Genomic DNA, 18608 nt, shown 5'->3' on the forward strand with positions numbered 1-18608 from the left:
CGAAACGAGCAGCTGGCGAAATTTTTAAAAACTTATTGTTCTGGAACATACTATCAAATTGAAGTTGAATGCCGGCTCATTACATAAATTTCTTAACATCATAAACATTACATAAATTTCTTAACAACATAGTCTAAAACCCTTTGTAATGTTCATTTCGTGAATTTTCCATTTCTTTTAAAAACTAAATGCGAAAGTCGAATGAATCTCAAACAGCAAGACTCAAAAAGAGCTTGGTAACCTCTTAATTGCACACTGATCTGTTTAGAAGCCTGAATGTATTAAAACAGCAGATAATCCAGTTGTGCTGAACAAAAGCTTTTGGATTAAGAAATATCAAAGATTGATTTCGAAAGTTTAAATATACAACAATTCAACATCTAATTGAAATTTATGCAATAACCAATTACAAGTTCAAAAAAAGATTAAAATATTTTTTGGCCATACTTTCTATATCAAATCAAATCAAAGCAAAAATAAAATCAAGTTTTAAATTTGCCTGTACATAAAGTCAATGCTGTGATTATTTTATGTAAAAGTATTAATCTAGAAATAAATGCTCATCTTTTTTTCAGATTTAGTTTACAATAGGAAAATTGTTTTGCTAAGACTCAAGAAAACTGGACATTTTAACAAAAAGTTAAAAAAGGTTCTTTCATAGTTTTAAATATTTATATTTTGCAGTTAAAGTTCCCAGAACGAAAGAAGCATCCAAATCGAAGCATCCAAATCAAAGCATCCAAATCGAAGTATCCAGAACATTTTATCACATCCTAATAATAAATATTTTATATGTTAACATACGTACTTTTAATATATAGTAATAATATCATCACCATCATCACCATCATCACCATCACCATCATCATCATCATCATCATCACCATCACCATCATCATCATCATCACCATCACCATCACCACCATCATCACCATCATCATCATCATCATCATCATCATCATCATCATCATCATCATCATCATCATCATCATCATCATCATCATCATCATCATCATCATCATCATCATCATCATCATCATCATCATCATCATCATCAGAAGAAGAAGAAGAAGAAGAAGAAGAAAGAAGAAGAAAGAAGAAGAAAGAAGAAAGAAGAAAGAAGAAAGAAGAAAGAAGAAAGAAGAAAGAAGAAAGAAGAAGAAAGAAGAAAGAAGAAGAAAGAAGAAAGAAGAAAGAAGGAAGAAGGAAGAAGGAAGGAAGAAGGAAGAAGGAAGGAAGAAGGAAGGAAGAAGGAAGGAAGAAGGAAGGAAGAAGGAAGGAAGAAGGAAGGAAGAAGGAAGGAAGAAGGAAGGAAGAAGGAAGGAAGAAGGAAGGAAGAAGGAAGGAAGAAGGAAGGAAGAAGGAAGGAAGAAGGAAGGAAGAAGGAAGGAAGAAGGAAGGAAGAAGGAAGGAAGAAGGAAGGAAGAAGGAAGGAAGAAGGAAGGAAGAAGGAAGGAAGAAGGAAGGAAGAAGGAAGGAAGAAGGAAGGAAGAAGTAAGAAGAAAAATAATAATAGTGAAAAAAAATTAAAATAAAAGAAACAAGTCATCAATCCAACATCAGTTATTTACTGTTGAAACCAAGATTTGATCATATCACTAAAATAAAAGACAAGAAAAATGTTCTGTTTAAAGGCATATCAGTTTTCGTAAATATAAAAAGCTGTTTCAAATTAAGTGCACATGCGGGCATCTCTAGTTTTAATAGACACATCGTCTTGCGTCTATTAAAACTAAAAATGACCGCATGTGCACTGCACATTAAAGACCATTTAGGTCCAAATTAGACAAAATTAGTTCTCAAAATAAAATAGTAATCTTTGGTAAAACTTTAGAAATAAAGTCTAAAGTTTTAGTTTTAACATGCAAACGAAAAAATCGTGATTTGAATGCAGCATTTAATTTTGAAACTTGTAAAGAAAAGATTTACTAAAGCTGAATGAAGCAAAAATAAAGAATAAAATTTCGTAAGAGTAGCAAAGTTAACCACCTTCTCTCTTTGAGTATTGGGTGTAGCAAATATTCTTGCATTTCACTTTGTGACATAAACATGCCTAAATCAGCCATCATTTTTATAGTACCCTGTAATAAATAACACCATTAGACATTATTACTTTACCACTAACACAATATATTGCTAGTGTCTTTTTTACACAAACTTAAAATATAGCATAAAAAGATTAGTTAACTCAAAATTACTTGTATGAATTCAAGAAAATAACTTAATTGCTTTTAAAGGCTCTAAATCTCTAGAGCACAACTGAATATTTTAGTACATTCAGACTACAAAACAGATCAGTGTGCAGAACTAAGAGGTTACCAAAGCTCTTTTTGAGTCTTGCTGTTTGAGATTCATTTCCAACATATACTTTAATGCGCTGTAACTAAATAAATCAAATCGAACTGTTGGTGGAATAAAGGTTTAAAATCAGTAATATTTTTGTTGAGCAAGAAAACTATAAGTTAAAAAACTTGATTTCATATTTCATTCTTACTTGGGAGTGACACCCTTTGACTTATATTCATCAATAACTTTTCTAAAAAATTACAAACAAATATTTTTATTGAATAAAAAATTACAGTTTTATGACAATTTACCAGAAAGAAATTTTCTTTAGTTAAATAAACTCCAAAGTTTGTCTACAAATTTAAACAAAAAAGCCTTACTCACCAACTTTAGTTTCGATCTTAAAGTTTCCATTTGAGCTAATATAAATATACAGCTCTTAATTACATCTCCAAATCAGCATAAACATACATTACATTGATTGTAATGTAGATTCAAGCTGATACAGATTCATTCATAGCAATTATTTGTTAACAATAAAACTTATTGAAACAGAAGTTGATGAGTTTGCCTATTAAAATTCAAAAGTTGATTGGTGCAAAAAATATGATTTATACTAATTTAAAAGTAATTTTTTTAGAAAAAAAAAAAGCTAAACCTTGCTTCTTCAGTTTTTTCGCATAAACAAAAAATTTTAATCAATGTTGATAAGATATTGCTGTTTACTCTGAATACAAAAACAAATAGAAAATAAATTGCGATATTAGAATTAACTAAAAAACAATAAATATATAGGACAATCCTTTAGACTCACTCAAAATTAAATATAGTTAACCATTTGGTAGCATCTTCAGCAACAATTAAGAATTCTTCTTTTCTCTAGTAATTAAAAAGCATGAAGCAACTATCATTAAGCTTTAGTTTACAAAATATTTTACACAGAGTCTAACATCAGTTAAAGAGAAAAAAAAGAAGGAAGGCAGGATAGGGAGGGAGTGAGGGGAGAAAGAACAGAATAGAGACCTCTTTTGGTATATTATCAACATAGTCTAAAGTTTCAAACAATGGTAAAGCCACTCTCTCAGTCATTGGAATTCTCATAGACACCATATCTAAAAAGCGTATTAGGGTTGTAAATTAAGATTGTATAAAACACATCAATATGAAAAAGAAGAAAAGATTCAGATAAATAAAGAAGCATAAAAGATTTACATCAAACTTTTTTGGATCAGAAAATAATGCTTATCATGTCAGCCAATAAAAATTGTTGGCTTTTTTCTTAAAAAAAGATCAGTAAATAAAAATTGTAAAGTATTAAAATTAAGCATGTACCTTTGTATAACTCTGGGATGTATTGAGGAGCTTTGTGACTTTTAAGGTTGAAGTACATCTGTTGATACACCCAATCTTTTGGACGAAAGTACTATAGAGGGTTATTAGAAAAATTTAAAAACTTTTTTGAAATTTTACTCATAAAGCAGCAAGATTCTGACAAACTAATCATAAGTTTACTACTTTCAGAAAGTGAGAAAACTAAAAGAAAGATATTTACAAAAAAATTTCACCTGGGGTACAATTTTCCTATACCAACTAATTACTTCCTCAGCATTTGGTGCATCTCTTGTCATAGCACATATGTAGTTACCACTGAAAAATACAGCAAAATAAACCACTGAAATGGTGCAAAAAATAAGTTTTTTTTTAAAAACCCTGAAAACTAATTTTTATTTTTCAGTTTATAACAAAATGACCACAAACATTTTTTTTTTAAAAGAAATAAAACTGTTTTGATTCTCAAATAAGACGGTTGGTATAAACTTTTAAAATTTGCAACAAGAAGTGTTACTATTATCATCATAAGTGGACTAAAAATAATATAGTTAAAATCTCAGAAAAATTTTGAGATGAAATCTTACTATGATTTAATTCAAAAAGAAACAAACCACTTACAAGAATTGGCTGTCTTTGCCACCTGCTAAAAATTCATAATTATCATTTTTCATAAGAACTTCAAATATGGTTTGTGCAAGATTTCTACTTCTTTTATAACGTGCCTAAATGATAATCATTACTAAAGAATAATTATTTCTTTTATAAAATGGACAAATAATTGCAGATAATGAAAAAAAGCCTTATAACAATATCATCACATGAATTAGAATAAATTATAAATCCTTATACAAAATAAACAATAAAAAAAGGCAGCAGAGAGAAGTAATTATTTGTGCTAAATAATCACTCTTTGCTCTTTAATGAAAAATATCTTTATGCATCAATATCAACTTAAGATTTACCATATCCATAGCTGCATTAAAGAACTTTACTAAAAGAGAACAAATTTAAGAAAGAATATCACAAAAAACAAATCTAAAGAAAAATGAAAAAGAAGACTAATTTTAAATATAAAGAATTTAAAAAAACTAAGAAATATTTAAAAATATTAAGAAAAAGAGCATTTCTTCATTAAATAAGACTTCTTTAGAAAATAGCATTTCTTATAGATATCTTACAATCATCAGGATGCTGAAGTTCAAAACGCGCAAGCCCTTGACCTACTTCTTCTAAAACTGCTTCAAGAACTTTGACATCAGTGTAACCTAGATAAAGTCTGCTTTAAATTTTACCAATTAAACATGGATAGTTAAGTTTAAGAGGCAGAACCTTTCAAATAATTGACAACTTTTATATTACAAATTAAAAAAAATATTAAATACTTGAAAATTTATATTAATTTAAGAAAAAATTAAGAAAAAATCATTCAACACAGTATAAAACTCAAATTCTTTGTTCTACTTAGAAATAATAAGGATCTATGAACTCAAGTGTTAGATTAGAATAATTTGTAACTAAACTTTTCATTTTTCTTTCCATAAATTTTTTTTGAAAACCCCCAGAAACATAAAAAAGAGAGGGTTATCTGTTTTACAAAAAATTTTTAAAAATACATTCAGGAAAAACTGATCAAAAATGTAAGATAATTGTTGGATATGTTAATATGTTAATATCTTGGGAAGATTGCTTTAATTTAATCCAAGAATTGAAAGCCTTTACAACTGTTCAACTAAAACAAATAGAGTGCATTCTTAAACAGCACTTACAGTTGTTTATTTAGTGTTTTTGAATATTTGGAATTTTTGGATGTTTGTAAGCTTTCATCTGCTAAAGAACTATAATTTTAAATATCATTCAAAAAAATTTTGTAACCTTGAAAATATCTTTAAAAAATTTAAATCTACAATCAGCTTTTTTTTTTAAATTCTTGAATTTAATTCAGTGAAGGATATTAACTTTTTTTAAACAATTATATTGATTTAAATTTAATTTTCATTTGGTTTATGATTATTTTTAATGTGGTCTTAATTTTATACAAACAGCATTTTGATTTATTTTGGTTTTTTTTCCCTCAAAATAGATATATTGTGATAGTTTAGATTTAATTATGACCATATTTTTAACTTTTGCATTAAAACCAAATTTAAAAAAAGCCTGTCACTGATTACAGAAATTAAATTTAAAAACTTACAATCTTTAAAGTACTGCAATTTTCATGCATTCAAAAAAAAAAATTCATGAAAATCTAAATTTATAAAAAAGCTACAAATTTCTCTATTGCAAATATAATTATAGGTTGGTTTTAGTTTCATAAACAAGTTATGTAAACATATTTCATAAACAAGCCCTTTAGACAATATTTTATAGATATTTTATTCTGGAATTTTGAACAACTAATTAAGAATTATTCTTTGAATTATTCTGAACAGAATGCTGTTGACATCACATGGATGATATCTGACATTCTCTTCCTCACCTCAAATCTTTGAAATTAGCCAAAATCAAGAAAAAGAAAAAAATAGAAGCCATAAAGAAGTTGTTATTTACAGTGCTGGGTAAAATACTTTACAAAAGTATTTAAATTACAAATACAAACACTGGAACAAAAAAGTATTTTAAATACAAATACAAATACTTCAAAAGTATTTAAAATAAAAATACTTTTAAAAAAGTATTTAAAATACTAAATAAAAAATACTTTACCAAAATTTACAACTATAGCAATTTTCAAAATTTATTTTTGTCATTGCTCAAAGTAATTTTTAGTCATTATACTACATTTATATCAAAATGTCATTCATTCAGTCATAAACATTTGTTTTTAGCAGCAGCAGTTTTTTGAACATCATACCACTTAGACAGTTACGCCTAGGCATTTGTATTTGTCCCGCTGTGCTAAACAATCGTTCAATTGAAGCCGACGATGGTACAGTCATATTGAATTTGACAAACAGTGAACGAACAGTCTTATACTTATTCAGAGCATTCAAACTTGTATCTTTATCATTCAAATACAACATGCACTCTTGATAAGCACCATTTGTTGCACCAGCACTTGGAGTGTCATCATTATATACAACAAAATTTTCGGTTATACTGTCAGTGGTCACCTTGAGATTGGTCGCTGTCGACGGCTCACTAGAAGCTAGTATGGCATTTTCAAACATTTCTCTGCAGATAGCTCATTTATTAGTTGGCACCCACTATAACTTAAACAGTGGGTGAGAAACTGCTGCAACAATCCTGCATGAATTACTTACATCAAATCTCAACTTCTTTTCAAAACGAGTTTTCATTTGTACTAAGATTGCTGCAGCAAATAATTTAGCATATTTTAAATGACAATTTTGAAACGCTTCCAATTTTACTTGTAAGCTATGCAAATGTGGAAACCCATGACCATAATACACATTATCTCCTTGTAAAGTATCCAAAGTTGCAGCAACAGGTTTCATTACCATAACATATTCTTGCAGGCTTTCTATTTCTTGCTTTTTAAATTTTGGCACACTCAATGCATTACATATATCATTAAGTTTGTCACATAATTCAAGTAATCGCTTGATAGCATCGTACTGAGAATTCCAACATGTTGGCACAGGACAAAGTATTGCTTTGTCTGTAATATGTGACACAGCATCTGATGCTTTACTACTTCATTGAGTTGCATTCCATATTGAAGTGCATTTTGCAAGAGCTGCACAGTAAATGCGCTTAAATGCACTATCTGTATCACATGCTTTGTTAGCATCATTAGTTGCCAACAAATTCAGTGAATGGCTGATACATGTTTCTTGAGATGGCAAAAAAATTCTGTCAGCTAAAGAATCATCATCAACATCATCATCATCATCAATTTTTGATGAAAATGAAAGAATGTCTCCAATATTAATTACATCAATTTCATAATCATTAACTGTATCCTCTTCCATGTCCTCTTGCTCTTCAAATGCATTAGGTGTGATAGTCACACTTACACTAGTTGCTGCAGCACTTGTAGTTGACTCTTCAAAAAATTCTCTAAATGCTTTTCCAAAATTTGTTGCATTGTCGGTGACAGTTGCTGAGATTTTTTCTACGTTAAGGTCATATTGACGATGAATTTGATAAATCATTGCAGCAATTGTATCATATATGTGACTACCATAAAATTGACGGCAAGCAAGGGATACTGATGCTTGTGAAACTGAGGCATTTCAATAAAGTGTGCAGTCATGCCAAGATAACTTTTTCTATTCAATGACCATATGTCAGCAGTTGTGCAAACAAATGATGCTTTTTTCAGTTTGCTTCTTACTTTTTCATGCATCTTAGAAAACTTTGAATTTAAACGTTTGTTAAGAGTCCTGCGACACATGATGCTTACAATAGGATTGAATCCACAAAGCAGTCGACGAAAAGCTGGTTTTTCAACGGTAGCCAAAGGATGCATCTCTTCAGCAATGTAATCCACAATTAAGTTGTCAGCTTCTTCTTGCGATATAATACAACGTCATGCTGATAACTCTGATACTGCTTCATGGTAAGTAGTTTGTTTGAACTTCTTTATAGCAGGGCCTTCCTCAGCCGTTCTTTCTACACCAGCTTTGTATAGCTTACGCTTCTTCTGAACATCTGCCTAATGTAACTTACAGTCTTCAAAGCAATTCTTGTGCAAATTCTATACAGTAAACTTAAAACCCTTTAAAAGTTAAGTTTTTACTTTGCTGTAACTGAGTAATATTGTAAATTTCGATTATTATAAATTTATACAGCAACATTAAATAATTGCTGGTTAATAATCAATTGCAAATTGTTCAAAAAATATAAAATAACTTTAACTAATACCAAACTGAAAATTACCTTCAAATGCTTAACAAAGTTTGATGTTGATGCCAGCGTGCCCGATAATGGCTTTAAATTACGTACACATAGTAAGCATATTGCTGATATTTTATTACTTTTTTTTGATCTGGCTATGATTTTGAAAAACTTACCATCTACAATGGCTGGTAAAATTTTATTACTTTTTTGATTTTCATTTATTGATTCTTTTTATTTTCACTGTTCACCGCAGCCATCTTCAATTTAAGATAATTCCCGCAATATAATTTAATAATTGCCATAATGAAACCAAGGTAGATAAATAAAACAAGAAATAATTCAGAATAAATAGTGGTTAAGTGACACTTCAGAATAACAGAGACAATGTGGACAATGTGCATTGTAAATGCTTTCAGCAGTATTTGAATTAGAAGTATTTCCAATAAGTATTTTCAATGAGTATAAAATACAAAATACTAATAAAAAGTATTATAAGTACAAATACTAAATACATCCAACAAAAGTATTTAAAATACAAGTACAAATACAGTGAAAGTATTTAAAATAGTATTTTAAATACTTGGTATTTAAAATACTCCCAGCACTGGTTATTTAAACAATTGAGACAAAAGAAATTTAACTGCTACTACAAATGGATCATGGTCTACCAGAACCACTTTTCAATTTTATTATTACATATTACATCATGGTCTACCAGAACCACTTTTCAATTTTATTATTACATATTACTCAACTATGAAACAATTTTTTTACTGAATTTTGAATTTAGTTTAAGTGGGAAAAATATCATTTACATTTTCAATCATTTCTTAAGAATAACTGAAACCTTCAGTTACAGAACCACTGTAACTGAGGATTTCAGTTATTACACAGAACCACTCTAACTGAAGATTTTAGTTATTCTTAGGAAATGATTGAAATTGAAACAGTTTTAAATATAGATTGTTTGACTTGCCTAATCATTCTTAATAGTTCCAGAGATATGATGTATAGATTCAAGAATTCATATATAAGTAGCAGATACCTAAATGACTTTTCTCAGCCATCAGAATGTAGTAGTATGTTGCTAATGATGGTTCTAAAAAAACATTATTCAAAAATTTTAAATGAAACCTCTTAAATATAATTAACATCAACAGAAAACTTCATAAACTTAATTAGAATGCCAAAAAAAATTTTTTTAAAAAGAACCTTAGTGAATACTACAATTGCTTCTGAAAACAAATACCAACCTATCTTTAACTTCTTCATTTCTCTGAACAGTTTCTGCGTAAGGATGCTTGAGTTGTCCAATTTACTTGACAATGATAAAAGTGCATTAAAAGTATCTGCAAAAGATTTAAATATTTAGAAATAAGAAAAAAATGAAAATAGGAATCAAACTAACCCAAGAATATATTTTAAGGTAATTCCAAAAGTTATCACCAAAAAAAAAAAATTTGTTGAAGATGAAAAATAGTGAGAGCGTTTAGATTTATAAATGTTAAAATTTCATAAATCTTAAAACTTTCAAGTATTTCTTCATTATCTCAGTAGTTTATCATGAAGCAAATTACAGTGACAGGATTTTTTTTTTAGCCCTAAGACCTTAAATTTCAATATTAAAAAATAAAAATTGAAGAAGTTATAAAAACATTAAACAAATTTCAAGAATATTTAAAGGATCAAAAATCATTTTTAACTATTTTCAAGAAAATACACCTGTACCTTGATCTGGACTAATTTCCCATTTACACATTGTTGATGTGATGTCCTACAATAACAAAAACTACAAATAACACCAGTTTCAAACTGTTTTCATAATGAAATGTCAGCATAATTTAAAAAATTTAACACAGTTTTCATTGATGTTACATAAATAACATACTAAAATAATACTTTATTAAATAAAATTCCATTCTTAAACATAATTTTGCATCTTTAAAAACTTTTTTACTTTTTAATAACTCTTTTTTCTTTTTTTTTCTTTTTTCAATTTTAAAAACATTTTAAATTAGAAATTTTACCATAACTGCCTTCCATCTTTTTTCATTATCTCCATAAGCATTAAAAACATTTGAAAGAAGAAAGTTGTAGAAGAACAACGAACCTTTATAATAAAATAGCATTGAAAAGAATCAAAGAAATAAAAATGTAAAGTTTTACATTTGTAAAAAAATATATTTGTTAATGTACAACAAAATCTTGATACAAAAACCAGGTCAAAAAAAAATCTTAATTATCATGTTACAGGTTTAATCCAAATAATTTTCATTAAAACAATTGAGAACATTTGGTTTAAACAAATGAAATGGTTTAATATTTTTTTTTTTTTTTTTTTACTAATACTTTATAATCGTAATGGTTTAGGCAGAAAATAAATCAGTTGCTACAGCAAGAAAAAAAAACTTTAGATCACACAGAAACAAATCCCAACCAAAATGTACCTTTAAATTTCTCGTTATTTACTTTTTCATAATGCTCAAATGCCTCTTGCATTTGCCCATACTAGAAATAGAAATATAGAAATAGATATATAAATAAGTATAGAAATAAAAATAATGTCCATTTAATACAACAAGAAAGCTGCATTTACTGTGACTTGACTACTACATGTAGAGCATAGTTGAGGCAGAGATCAACAAAGCTCCCCATATTTTTATAAATGCTGTCAACATAGCTGTTGCTGAAGTAATGAGTCATATGAGCAAGGACATTATCATCAATGACCGTGGTGTATTAAGTTAGAAGCCATTATGACTGCTGAGAAATGGGAAAACTAATTACAATGACTTTGTATAGCATGTTTGAATTTATAAATGAAGTAAATATTTGTTTTATAAAATGATACTTTCATTGCATGGTGCATTTGCCCTATATTACTGGCACAATCTTGTTAATGACTCATTTCAACTTAAACTATTTTATGTAAAACAGAATCTCAAAATCTATTCATGTACTTCTTTGAATTATCTGACATCTTTACAAAACAAATAGTGGTAACTGTAAAAAGACAAACAGTTTTAGGACTTTACCTTCAGAAGACCAAGAATCATAGTTTCATGAGCTTTATGGTTAGAGGGGTTTTTAATTTCAGCATAAAGACAATCAGCATACTTTACCCTAAATAAATCTTTATATTTTGTTGAATATTATCAAAATGTTTTTGTTGAATATTATAAAGATGCTTTTTTAGAAAAATTTATAAAGAAATATGTTTTCTATTTTTTGAACATAATCTTCTTGTATGATACTTTGTAAAAAATTATTTTACTTACATTTCTGCAGTTTCATTCTCAACCTGCAAAACAAAAATCAAACACCATAAAAATATACAAATGTGGCTAAGAAAAAATACACACAAATAAATCTAAAATTCATAAGTATGTTTTATTAAAATTTCTTTAATCCAGATAATTATGGAATACCTTTGAATCAGGTACATTATGGAAGCAAACAAATTCTAGCATTTGATTATGTACATCCATTGATAACTTCCCTTAAAAATAAGAATTTAAAAATTCAATTTTTCCAGATGGAGCGTTAAAGCATTTCCAAATGTAGTGTTAAACCATTTTCACATTTCATGTTTTAGTTAAAACTGGTTGAGTTGAGAAAATAAAAATGAAAGCTATTTACTTGTAGTATTAATTTAAATAGAATAAAAATGAAATTCAAAAACAGTTGTGCCATTTTACAGATAATAAAATCTTTATGAATTTTTTAAAGAAACAGCAAAATCTTTATTCACTTTTTAAAGAAACTACAAAATCTTTATGAACTTTTTAAAGAAACTACAAAATCTTTATGAATTTTTTAAAGAAACTACAAAATCTTTATGAACTTTTTAAAGAAAAAAAATGTTCACAAATAATGAAATGTAACTAATTATGCACACACACTGTGAGTCTGATAAACCAAAATACCCCAAAATAATTTTATAATAGATAAAGATTAGAAATCTAGATTGGCATCTTTAGTGGATTCAGGGTCCGAAATGATCTTTAAAATACTTTAGTATGAAGAGCAGAAAACTGTTTTCAATCTCTGCTGTGAATGTTAAAAGGAACATCTGTTTGTTAAAAGAATTTTGTAACCCATAATGAAGACCAAAGGCGAGATCTTGGTCATAGAGAGAAAAAGAAAGAGACCAGATTCCTGGTCATGGAGAGAAAAAGAAATAGTGGAAAAAAAAAGGCATACCAACTAGGAAGAGAAAAATTTATTTTAGAAGGATTGCAATATGAGAAGACAGGAATGTTCAGAAACTTATGATACTTTACAATATAACGCAAATAAATTAATATAAAAATATTTCTAAATATAAAATATAAAATTAATTCTAAAATATAAAATTAATATTTCTTCGGTAATTAAAAGCTCAATACCTGAATACATTTTAAAACTAAACTAAAAAAATGAGCACTTAAAATTTTTTTGTCCATGAAAACAAAATATATATAAATATATATATATATATATATATATATATATATATATATATATATATATATATATATATATATATATATATATATATATATATATATATATATATATATATATATATATATATGCAACACACATATGCACACAATGTTGGTTTACCACTTACCTGATAACTTAAGTTTTTCATACATTGTCACCACTTTCTCTATATTTTTACTTCTCTGCATTAGTACTATAAGAATAATTTTAGATAAAATTTAATTAAAATCAAAATTAATTTTATTTTTTTCAACATTATTAGCCATTAAAATTATTTAGTAATAATTAAAATTCATTTAGAAAACTTACATATTAAATTTTCTACAGTCTCTTCTACATCTTCACTAGTAAGAGATTTCTTAGGCCATGGCTAAATGATATGCAATTAAACTTAATTACAGAAGATGGAATATAATACTTTTTAAAACTAAATGTCTTTAAAATATTTATGAAAAGAAATAAAAATTTCTAATTTAACAAAATGTAAATTACCGGTACAGGCTCTCTTAATGGAAATAAATGTGGATATTTCTCTAGCACAAAATCTGCTGCTTTTTCTCCTGACTCTAATGCCAATAAAATTTCATTCTAAAAATTTTTTATAATAATGAAATTTTTAAACCTGATAAATAAACAACTCAGTTTTATTGAAAAATTGCAATTTCAGTATAACAATAACACAAAGTTTTTAATACTTTCTTGATTTGAACCAAATATCTAAACTAACCATTACTTATTCTTTGTTGAAAAAAAATTGATTTAGCTTTAAACATTTATTTAATATTTACTAAACAGGTTAATACAATTACATAAAATAATAATCAATTTTATTTTCTACTTTTTTTTTTTAAAACTAATTTCAGTTTTTTAGTTAATTCAGACTCATAAAGGGAAAATATTTTTACAAAAAAAAAACTGTAGCAATACTAATACTACTTGTACTGCTGCAGCATAATTTCTGTAAGAGATGAAGATCATTAACTAAAATATTTGTGACCATTAGTTTAATTAAAGGTTTTTATCTTTAGTTTCAAAACAATACTTCTTTATTTTCAAAATTTCAAATTTTTAAAATTCTTGCAAAAAGACAAATGTCTAGACATCTTTTGTATTTAAGAAAGTGTACAATTTCATTATAGCTACATCAAGATAAAAAGCAGTTATTTTTTATAAATAATGATTAACTCTTGTAAAGCCAAAACTGTGTTCCTTTAGGATAGTTTGCTTTCAGAGTTTTTCAAAAGAACATTTAAGGTAATTAGAAAAGTACAAATTTATATTTATCAAAACAACCAATTATAACTATTTTTCAACAAGTTTAGGTAACAATTTTAAATTAGAAATTCAATAACCTGTTTAATATTGGATCGTGGGTTCAGAACAACATCATCCCACATACGATAATGTGGTTTGTTTGGAATCTAAATATAACTACTTTGTTGAGAAAAATAAAAAAATACTTGGCACCAAATTAAAAAAATTTATTCAATTATCATTAAAAAATACTACAACTAAGATACACAACGCAAATAAATTTCATGGAGTTTTTTTTGTAAATATTTCTCCCACAGACTTAAATAGACATACTCAACCATCCTTAACAACAACACACCTGCTTAACTGTTGAAGAGAGAGCTTTTAGCACTGTCAATTTATCCCTGAATAATTAAGTAAAGGCATAAATGAACCATCTTGTTACAACTACTTTTAAAATACAATACTGAAAAAAAAATCCATCTTAAACAATGTCCTATCTAAACATAAAGTTTTGTTATAATTGTTTTTCCATTGTAACTTTAAGTTGAACTAAATAATGTAGAAAGATAAGGTTGACCATTAATACTCAACTCAGAACATAGCCTAGTGATGTTTTTCTATCAAGGTTTTATGAAAAAATACCCAGATTTTATCTAAGTGTTTTATAGGCTGCTCAAGGCTCTGGAACCTTTAAGTAAATTTTAACAGAAAATATATAAAAATGTTTTTACTTTTTATTTTCATAGTACTTGTATGTTCTTATGAGGTAAATGTTAAAATTTATTTATTTAAGTTACTGATTACTTTTAGTTTATCCTTCACTTTGATGATTGAAGTTAATCAAAAAGTTAGATTACTTATTAAATAGTGCTGAGTGTTTTTCAAATGTCCAATTTTCACTAAAATTCAAAATAAATTACATAACTAAAATGAAGATTTCTAAAAAAGACAGGGAAACTATTTTGTTTGTAACAAAAGTTATTGATTTTCTCTGCATTCCTTGTATTGGCAGCAGAGAATATATTTGGCTGCATACAATTTCGTTTAGAAAAAAAAAATTTAATTCAAAAATGGAAAAAAGAGATATAAGACAAAAACCTAGTTATACCACTTTCACCACTACCTTTGGTGTTTTCAAAAAGTGTTTTCGAAACTCCATCTACAAAACCTGGTACTAATACTAATACAAACAATTCTTCTGTCTATTGAAACAAAATTTTCATCAAGAAAATTGTTGGTTGCACCATTGTTAAATAATTCTAGATGACAGGCTCAAGCTACATCATGATCTCAGACTAATTCTAGATGACAGGCTCAAGCTACATCAGATCTCAACATGGGAATTTAAAGAAATAGTTATTGGTTTGGTATTTGATACTATTTTCTTGAAAGTATAATAGGAAAAATTTTATAACATGCTATGAAGCAAGTATTTAAACAGAACAGCCATACAGGTATATAATATAGCAGTAGATAAAAAGTGAAAGAGGAGTAAGTAAATAATTTAACAGGAGTAGATAAATAATGCAGGAGGTAAGTAAAATAAACAACAAAATGTAACAGGTAAGAAATTTCAAAGGAATAAAAAGGGTTAATAATTTTGCCAGCACATACAAAAAAGAATAATTTTGTTTTTATTTTAGTAGCTGCATGTATTACAAGGTAATAAATTGTAAAATTACCCCCAAAATTGATATAACTAATGTTCAATATGTAATCTAAATATCCTAAAGTACATTCTTATCAAGACAATCATTTATTATGAAATAAATGAATAAATAAACTAATAACTCTCTTAGGCTATAGAACTTAAATAACTTAAAATGAAAACTATATTCTGTTAATATGCATGCAATACAAAAAAGAAAAATGATTTAAAAAAAATAATACAAAAAATAATATTTTACCTTTTTAATTTTTTGACTTGCTGACATCCATTTTCTATGAATTGTAATTTAAACTTAATTATTCATTTATCCAGCCATATATTTATATTAAATTGTTGATAAATTAGTCTGAGTTGTGTAAAAAAAATTATACTGTAACAATAATAACAAATAATAATAAAAATTTTTTTTTCATATATGCATGCATGCACATATGAAAAAATATGCATATATAGGATGTATAAAAAATATATATGAATTTATGCGCAAATATGAGAAAAGTATGTATATATAGGATGACTGTAATCACCAGTTCCATCCTTTTGAAATTAGGTTATATATCTTTGGATATTCAAACAGGTGTGAGGGGTTGGAGCACAACATTTTATTTTCAGTATTAATTTTGAATATAAAGTTACTTCATGTTTAAATTTAAAACCATTAGTCTACTTTTATCAGAAGTGAACACCACAATTCTTTAATTGTATGGTTTCTGAGTGCTTTCAGCACAACCTCTGCTGGTTGAAATCAAAATAAAGAACACTGAATAATAAAGATTTTCAATATTTTTTAATAGTAAGCTGATTAGGTGGTCAGCATTAAACTAACTCTCTGCTTTCTGCCAAACTTTTTTCACCTGGTAAAAGTTCAGCCTGGTAAATTTTTGAGCAAAAATAGGAGATTTTTGAACATTGAGTAATAAAAATAATTTCAAGTGAACAATAAGCCACATTAACATAAGGTTTCTGTAATATTATAATTTAATTATCATAGGTGGCAGTTTCAATTTTATTTGCAATTAAGAAAAAACTACCCAGTGACATTTGTTTATCTAACTAAATAAATTTTAAAAATTTTGAAATATATAATAAAACCAAAAAATTCTCTTTCCTCCCCCCTCCAGATCAAACATATATAACCTAATTTCAAAAGCCACCTAAACATAACCTTTTTGTCAACCATAAGAGTACTCATAAGGGAATAACAAGTAATATTACCCACAACATAACACAAATAGGAAAAGTAAAGTTCAGCTACCATTATAATTGTACCTAAGTTTTGAGCAACTTCAGCTACAGTTCGTATTTGAAATCTAAACAATAATTCAGTAAACTATACTGAAAATTAAATATAAATTGCATAGAATAATATATGAATTTCTTAATTTTTAACTAAATACTTTTAACTTTTAATTCAACAATAAGTTTTCTTATAAGTATTTTTAGTGCGTAAAAGTTTAAGATTAAGAATTACATTCAACCTCAATGTTTTACAAATCTCTCTTATAAAAACTGCAGGTAATAACAGCCAATAAAATAACAAGTCTGATCAAGAAACAATCACCTATTTAGCAGAGCCATTTTGATGATTAAAAAATCATCTTATTTCAAAAACCTAATAAGACCAACTAGCAAATAATTGCTTGTCACATTTTACAGATCCTATAAATATTTCATTTTTTATTAGATGATTGAAATAATTTCAGGAATAAATCCAGTTTTTCTAAATTTAGACCTATACACTATAAACTCCAAAAATAAATTAGCATACTTGAATAATATACATTTTAATTTAACATACTTTAAACAAAGCAAAAGCATGAAATAAGAATAACAACAAATTTAACAATCAATAGTTTACAATGGGCAAAACGTCCTTGACTAAGGCAATCATTTATTGAATAAATAGTAGGAAATATTATGAAAATTCAAGCAAGTATGATATGTGGTAACAAACTTATGTTAAATTCATTCAAAACTATAGAGAATATAGTTTTCAAAAGCATTCAACATTTATGACCAGGCAAAAATGTTTGAAATGTTTAAAATATCAAAATATTTCCTGAATTGTGTATAATCATGCTTATAACCCTTCAAACAAGTCCTAACTGGAAAAAGAAAAAAACTAAACTTTTAACTTAATGGTGTTAGGGAACAAATAGTTCTTTCATGTTTTTAGAAACTTGAAGATTTGATTTGTTTTACGTGTCTCATGCTTAAGTATTTAATTAAATGTAAATATAAAATCACTAAACATAATGGAAATATTAGTAAATAAAAAAAATGCACAGTTTAAAAATTCAAAGCTTCAAGTATGGGCAATGAATATTGTATTTTACATCATAGGTAGTTTGCTTCATACAAAAAAGATAGCAATTTAAAAAAAAGAAACAAAAAGCACTGATTACTATTAAATTAAGTAAAAGACTATTAAAGTTAAAATACCAACTAACCCCAAAGATTGTGAATATCTTTCCGCAAAAGCATGTTTTACATACAATGATATGCATTTGCAATTACAAAGTCTCGTTTCACGTGAAACAATTAACGCCATTTTAGTTAGTGTTTACTACGGTCGTTGGCATAAAAATCGAACTTATAAGACTTAATTTCAGTGCGTGAATAAAAATGATGAGAGGTAACTTCTCTTATTTTATAAACGCGTTTTTCAAACACCGTTGGCCGGGTTTTTGAAATAAGCCAGGATAACCTCCTCCTATCACGGATTTTCCGTTCACGCAAGAAACACAGAAACGGACTTTATCTAGCTTACTGT

At 27.0% G+C, this 18608-nt stretch overlaps 1 protein-coding gene across 6 annotated transcripts; it reads right to left on the bottom strand.

The window, feature by feature from the left end:
- Positions 1-372: 372 nt before the first annotated feature.
- On the bottom strand, positions 373-18456 carry LOC145181657 (small ribosomal subunit protein mS39-like). 6 transcript variants are annotated; one of them, XR_016446763.1, is made up of 30 exons: positions 18286-18456; positions 17105-17145; positions 16074-16107; positions 14522-14567; positions 14262-14330; positions 13402-13497; positions 13219-13279; positions 13037-13102; positions 11850-11920; positions 11700-11722; positions 11457-11544; positions 10869-10929; positions 10449-10531; positions 10150-10195; positions 9675-9770; positions 9467-9520; positions 4797-4883; positions 4581-4609; positions 4237-4340; positions 3852-3933; positions 3619-3709; positions 3310-3398; positions 3101-3165; positions 2945-3013; positions 2671-2705; positions 2495-2536; positions 2320-2383; positions 1990-2081; positions 1572-1598; positions 373-773 (listed from the first exon to the last, which is right to left on the bottom strand). XR_016446763.1 is itself a non-coding variant. In XM_090071167.1 (29 exons), the coding sequence occupies exons 1-29, from the start codon at positions 18384-18386 to the stop codon at positions 767-769; spliced, it is 1884 nt and encodes a 627-aa protein (XP_089927293.1). In that variant the 5' UTR covers positions 18387-18456; the 3' UTR covers positions 373-766. The 6 variants fall into 6 exon arrangements, 3 of the variants coding, with proteins under 3 accessions (XP_089927293.1, XP_089927295.1, XP_089927294.1); XR_016446764.1 differs by having other exon boundaries at positions 550-773; positions 1559-1598; XR_016446765.1 differs by lacking the exon at positions 14522-14567.
- Positions 18457-18608: the final 152 nt, after the last annotated feature.

Source organism: Hydra viridissima, unplaced genomic scaffold, assembly GCF_058129835.1.
Source record: "Hydra viridissima isolate aposymbiotic clone 2 unplaced genomic scaffold, HvirCarnegie_v1 scaffold_14, whole genome shotgun sequence".
Classification (NCBI taxonomy): domain Eukaryota; kingdom Metazoa; phylum Cnidaria; class Hydrozoa; order Anthoathecata; family Hydridae; genus Hydra; species Hydra viridissima.

What these genes read in the sequence shown, in the direction of transcription:
- LOC145181657 (XM_090071167.1), bottom strand. Translation starts at nt 18,386, where the DNA reads ATGGCGTTAATTGTTTCACGTGAAACGAGACTTTGTAATTGCAAATGC. An exon ending in TTAATGCAGCTATGGATATG is followed by an intron (nt 4,341 to 4,580) that starts GTAAATCTTAAG and finishes ATTATCATTTAG; the next exon opens with GCACGTTATAAAAGAAGTAG. An exon ending in GAAAAAACTGAAGAAGCAAG is followed by an intron (nt 2,537 to 2,944) that starts GTTTAGCTTTTT and finishes GTAATTTTTTAG; the next exon opens with AAAAGTTATTGATGAATATA.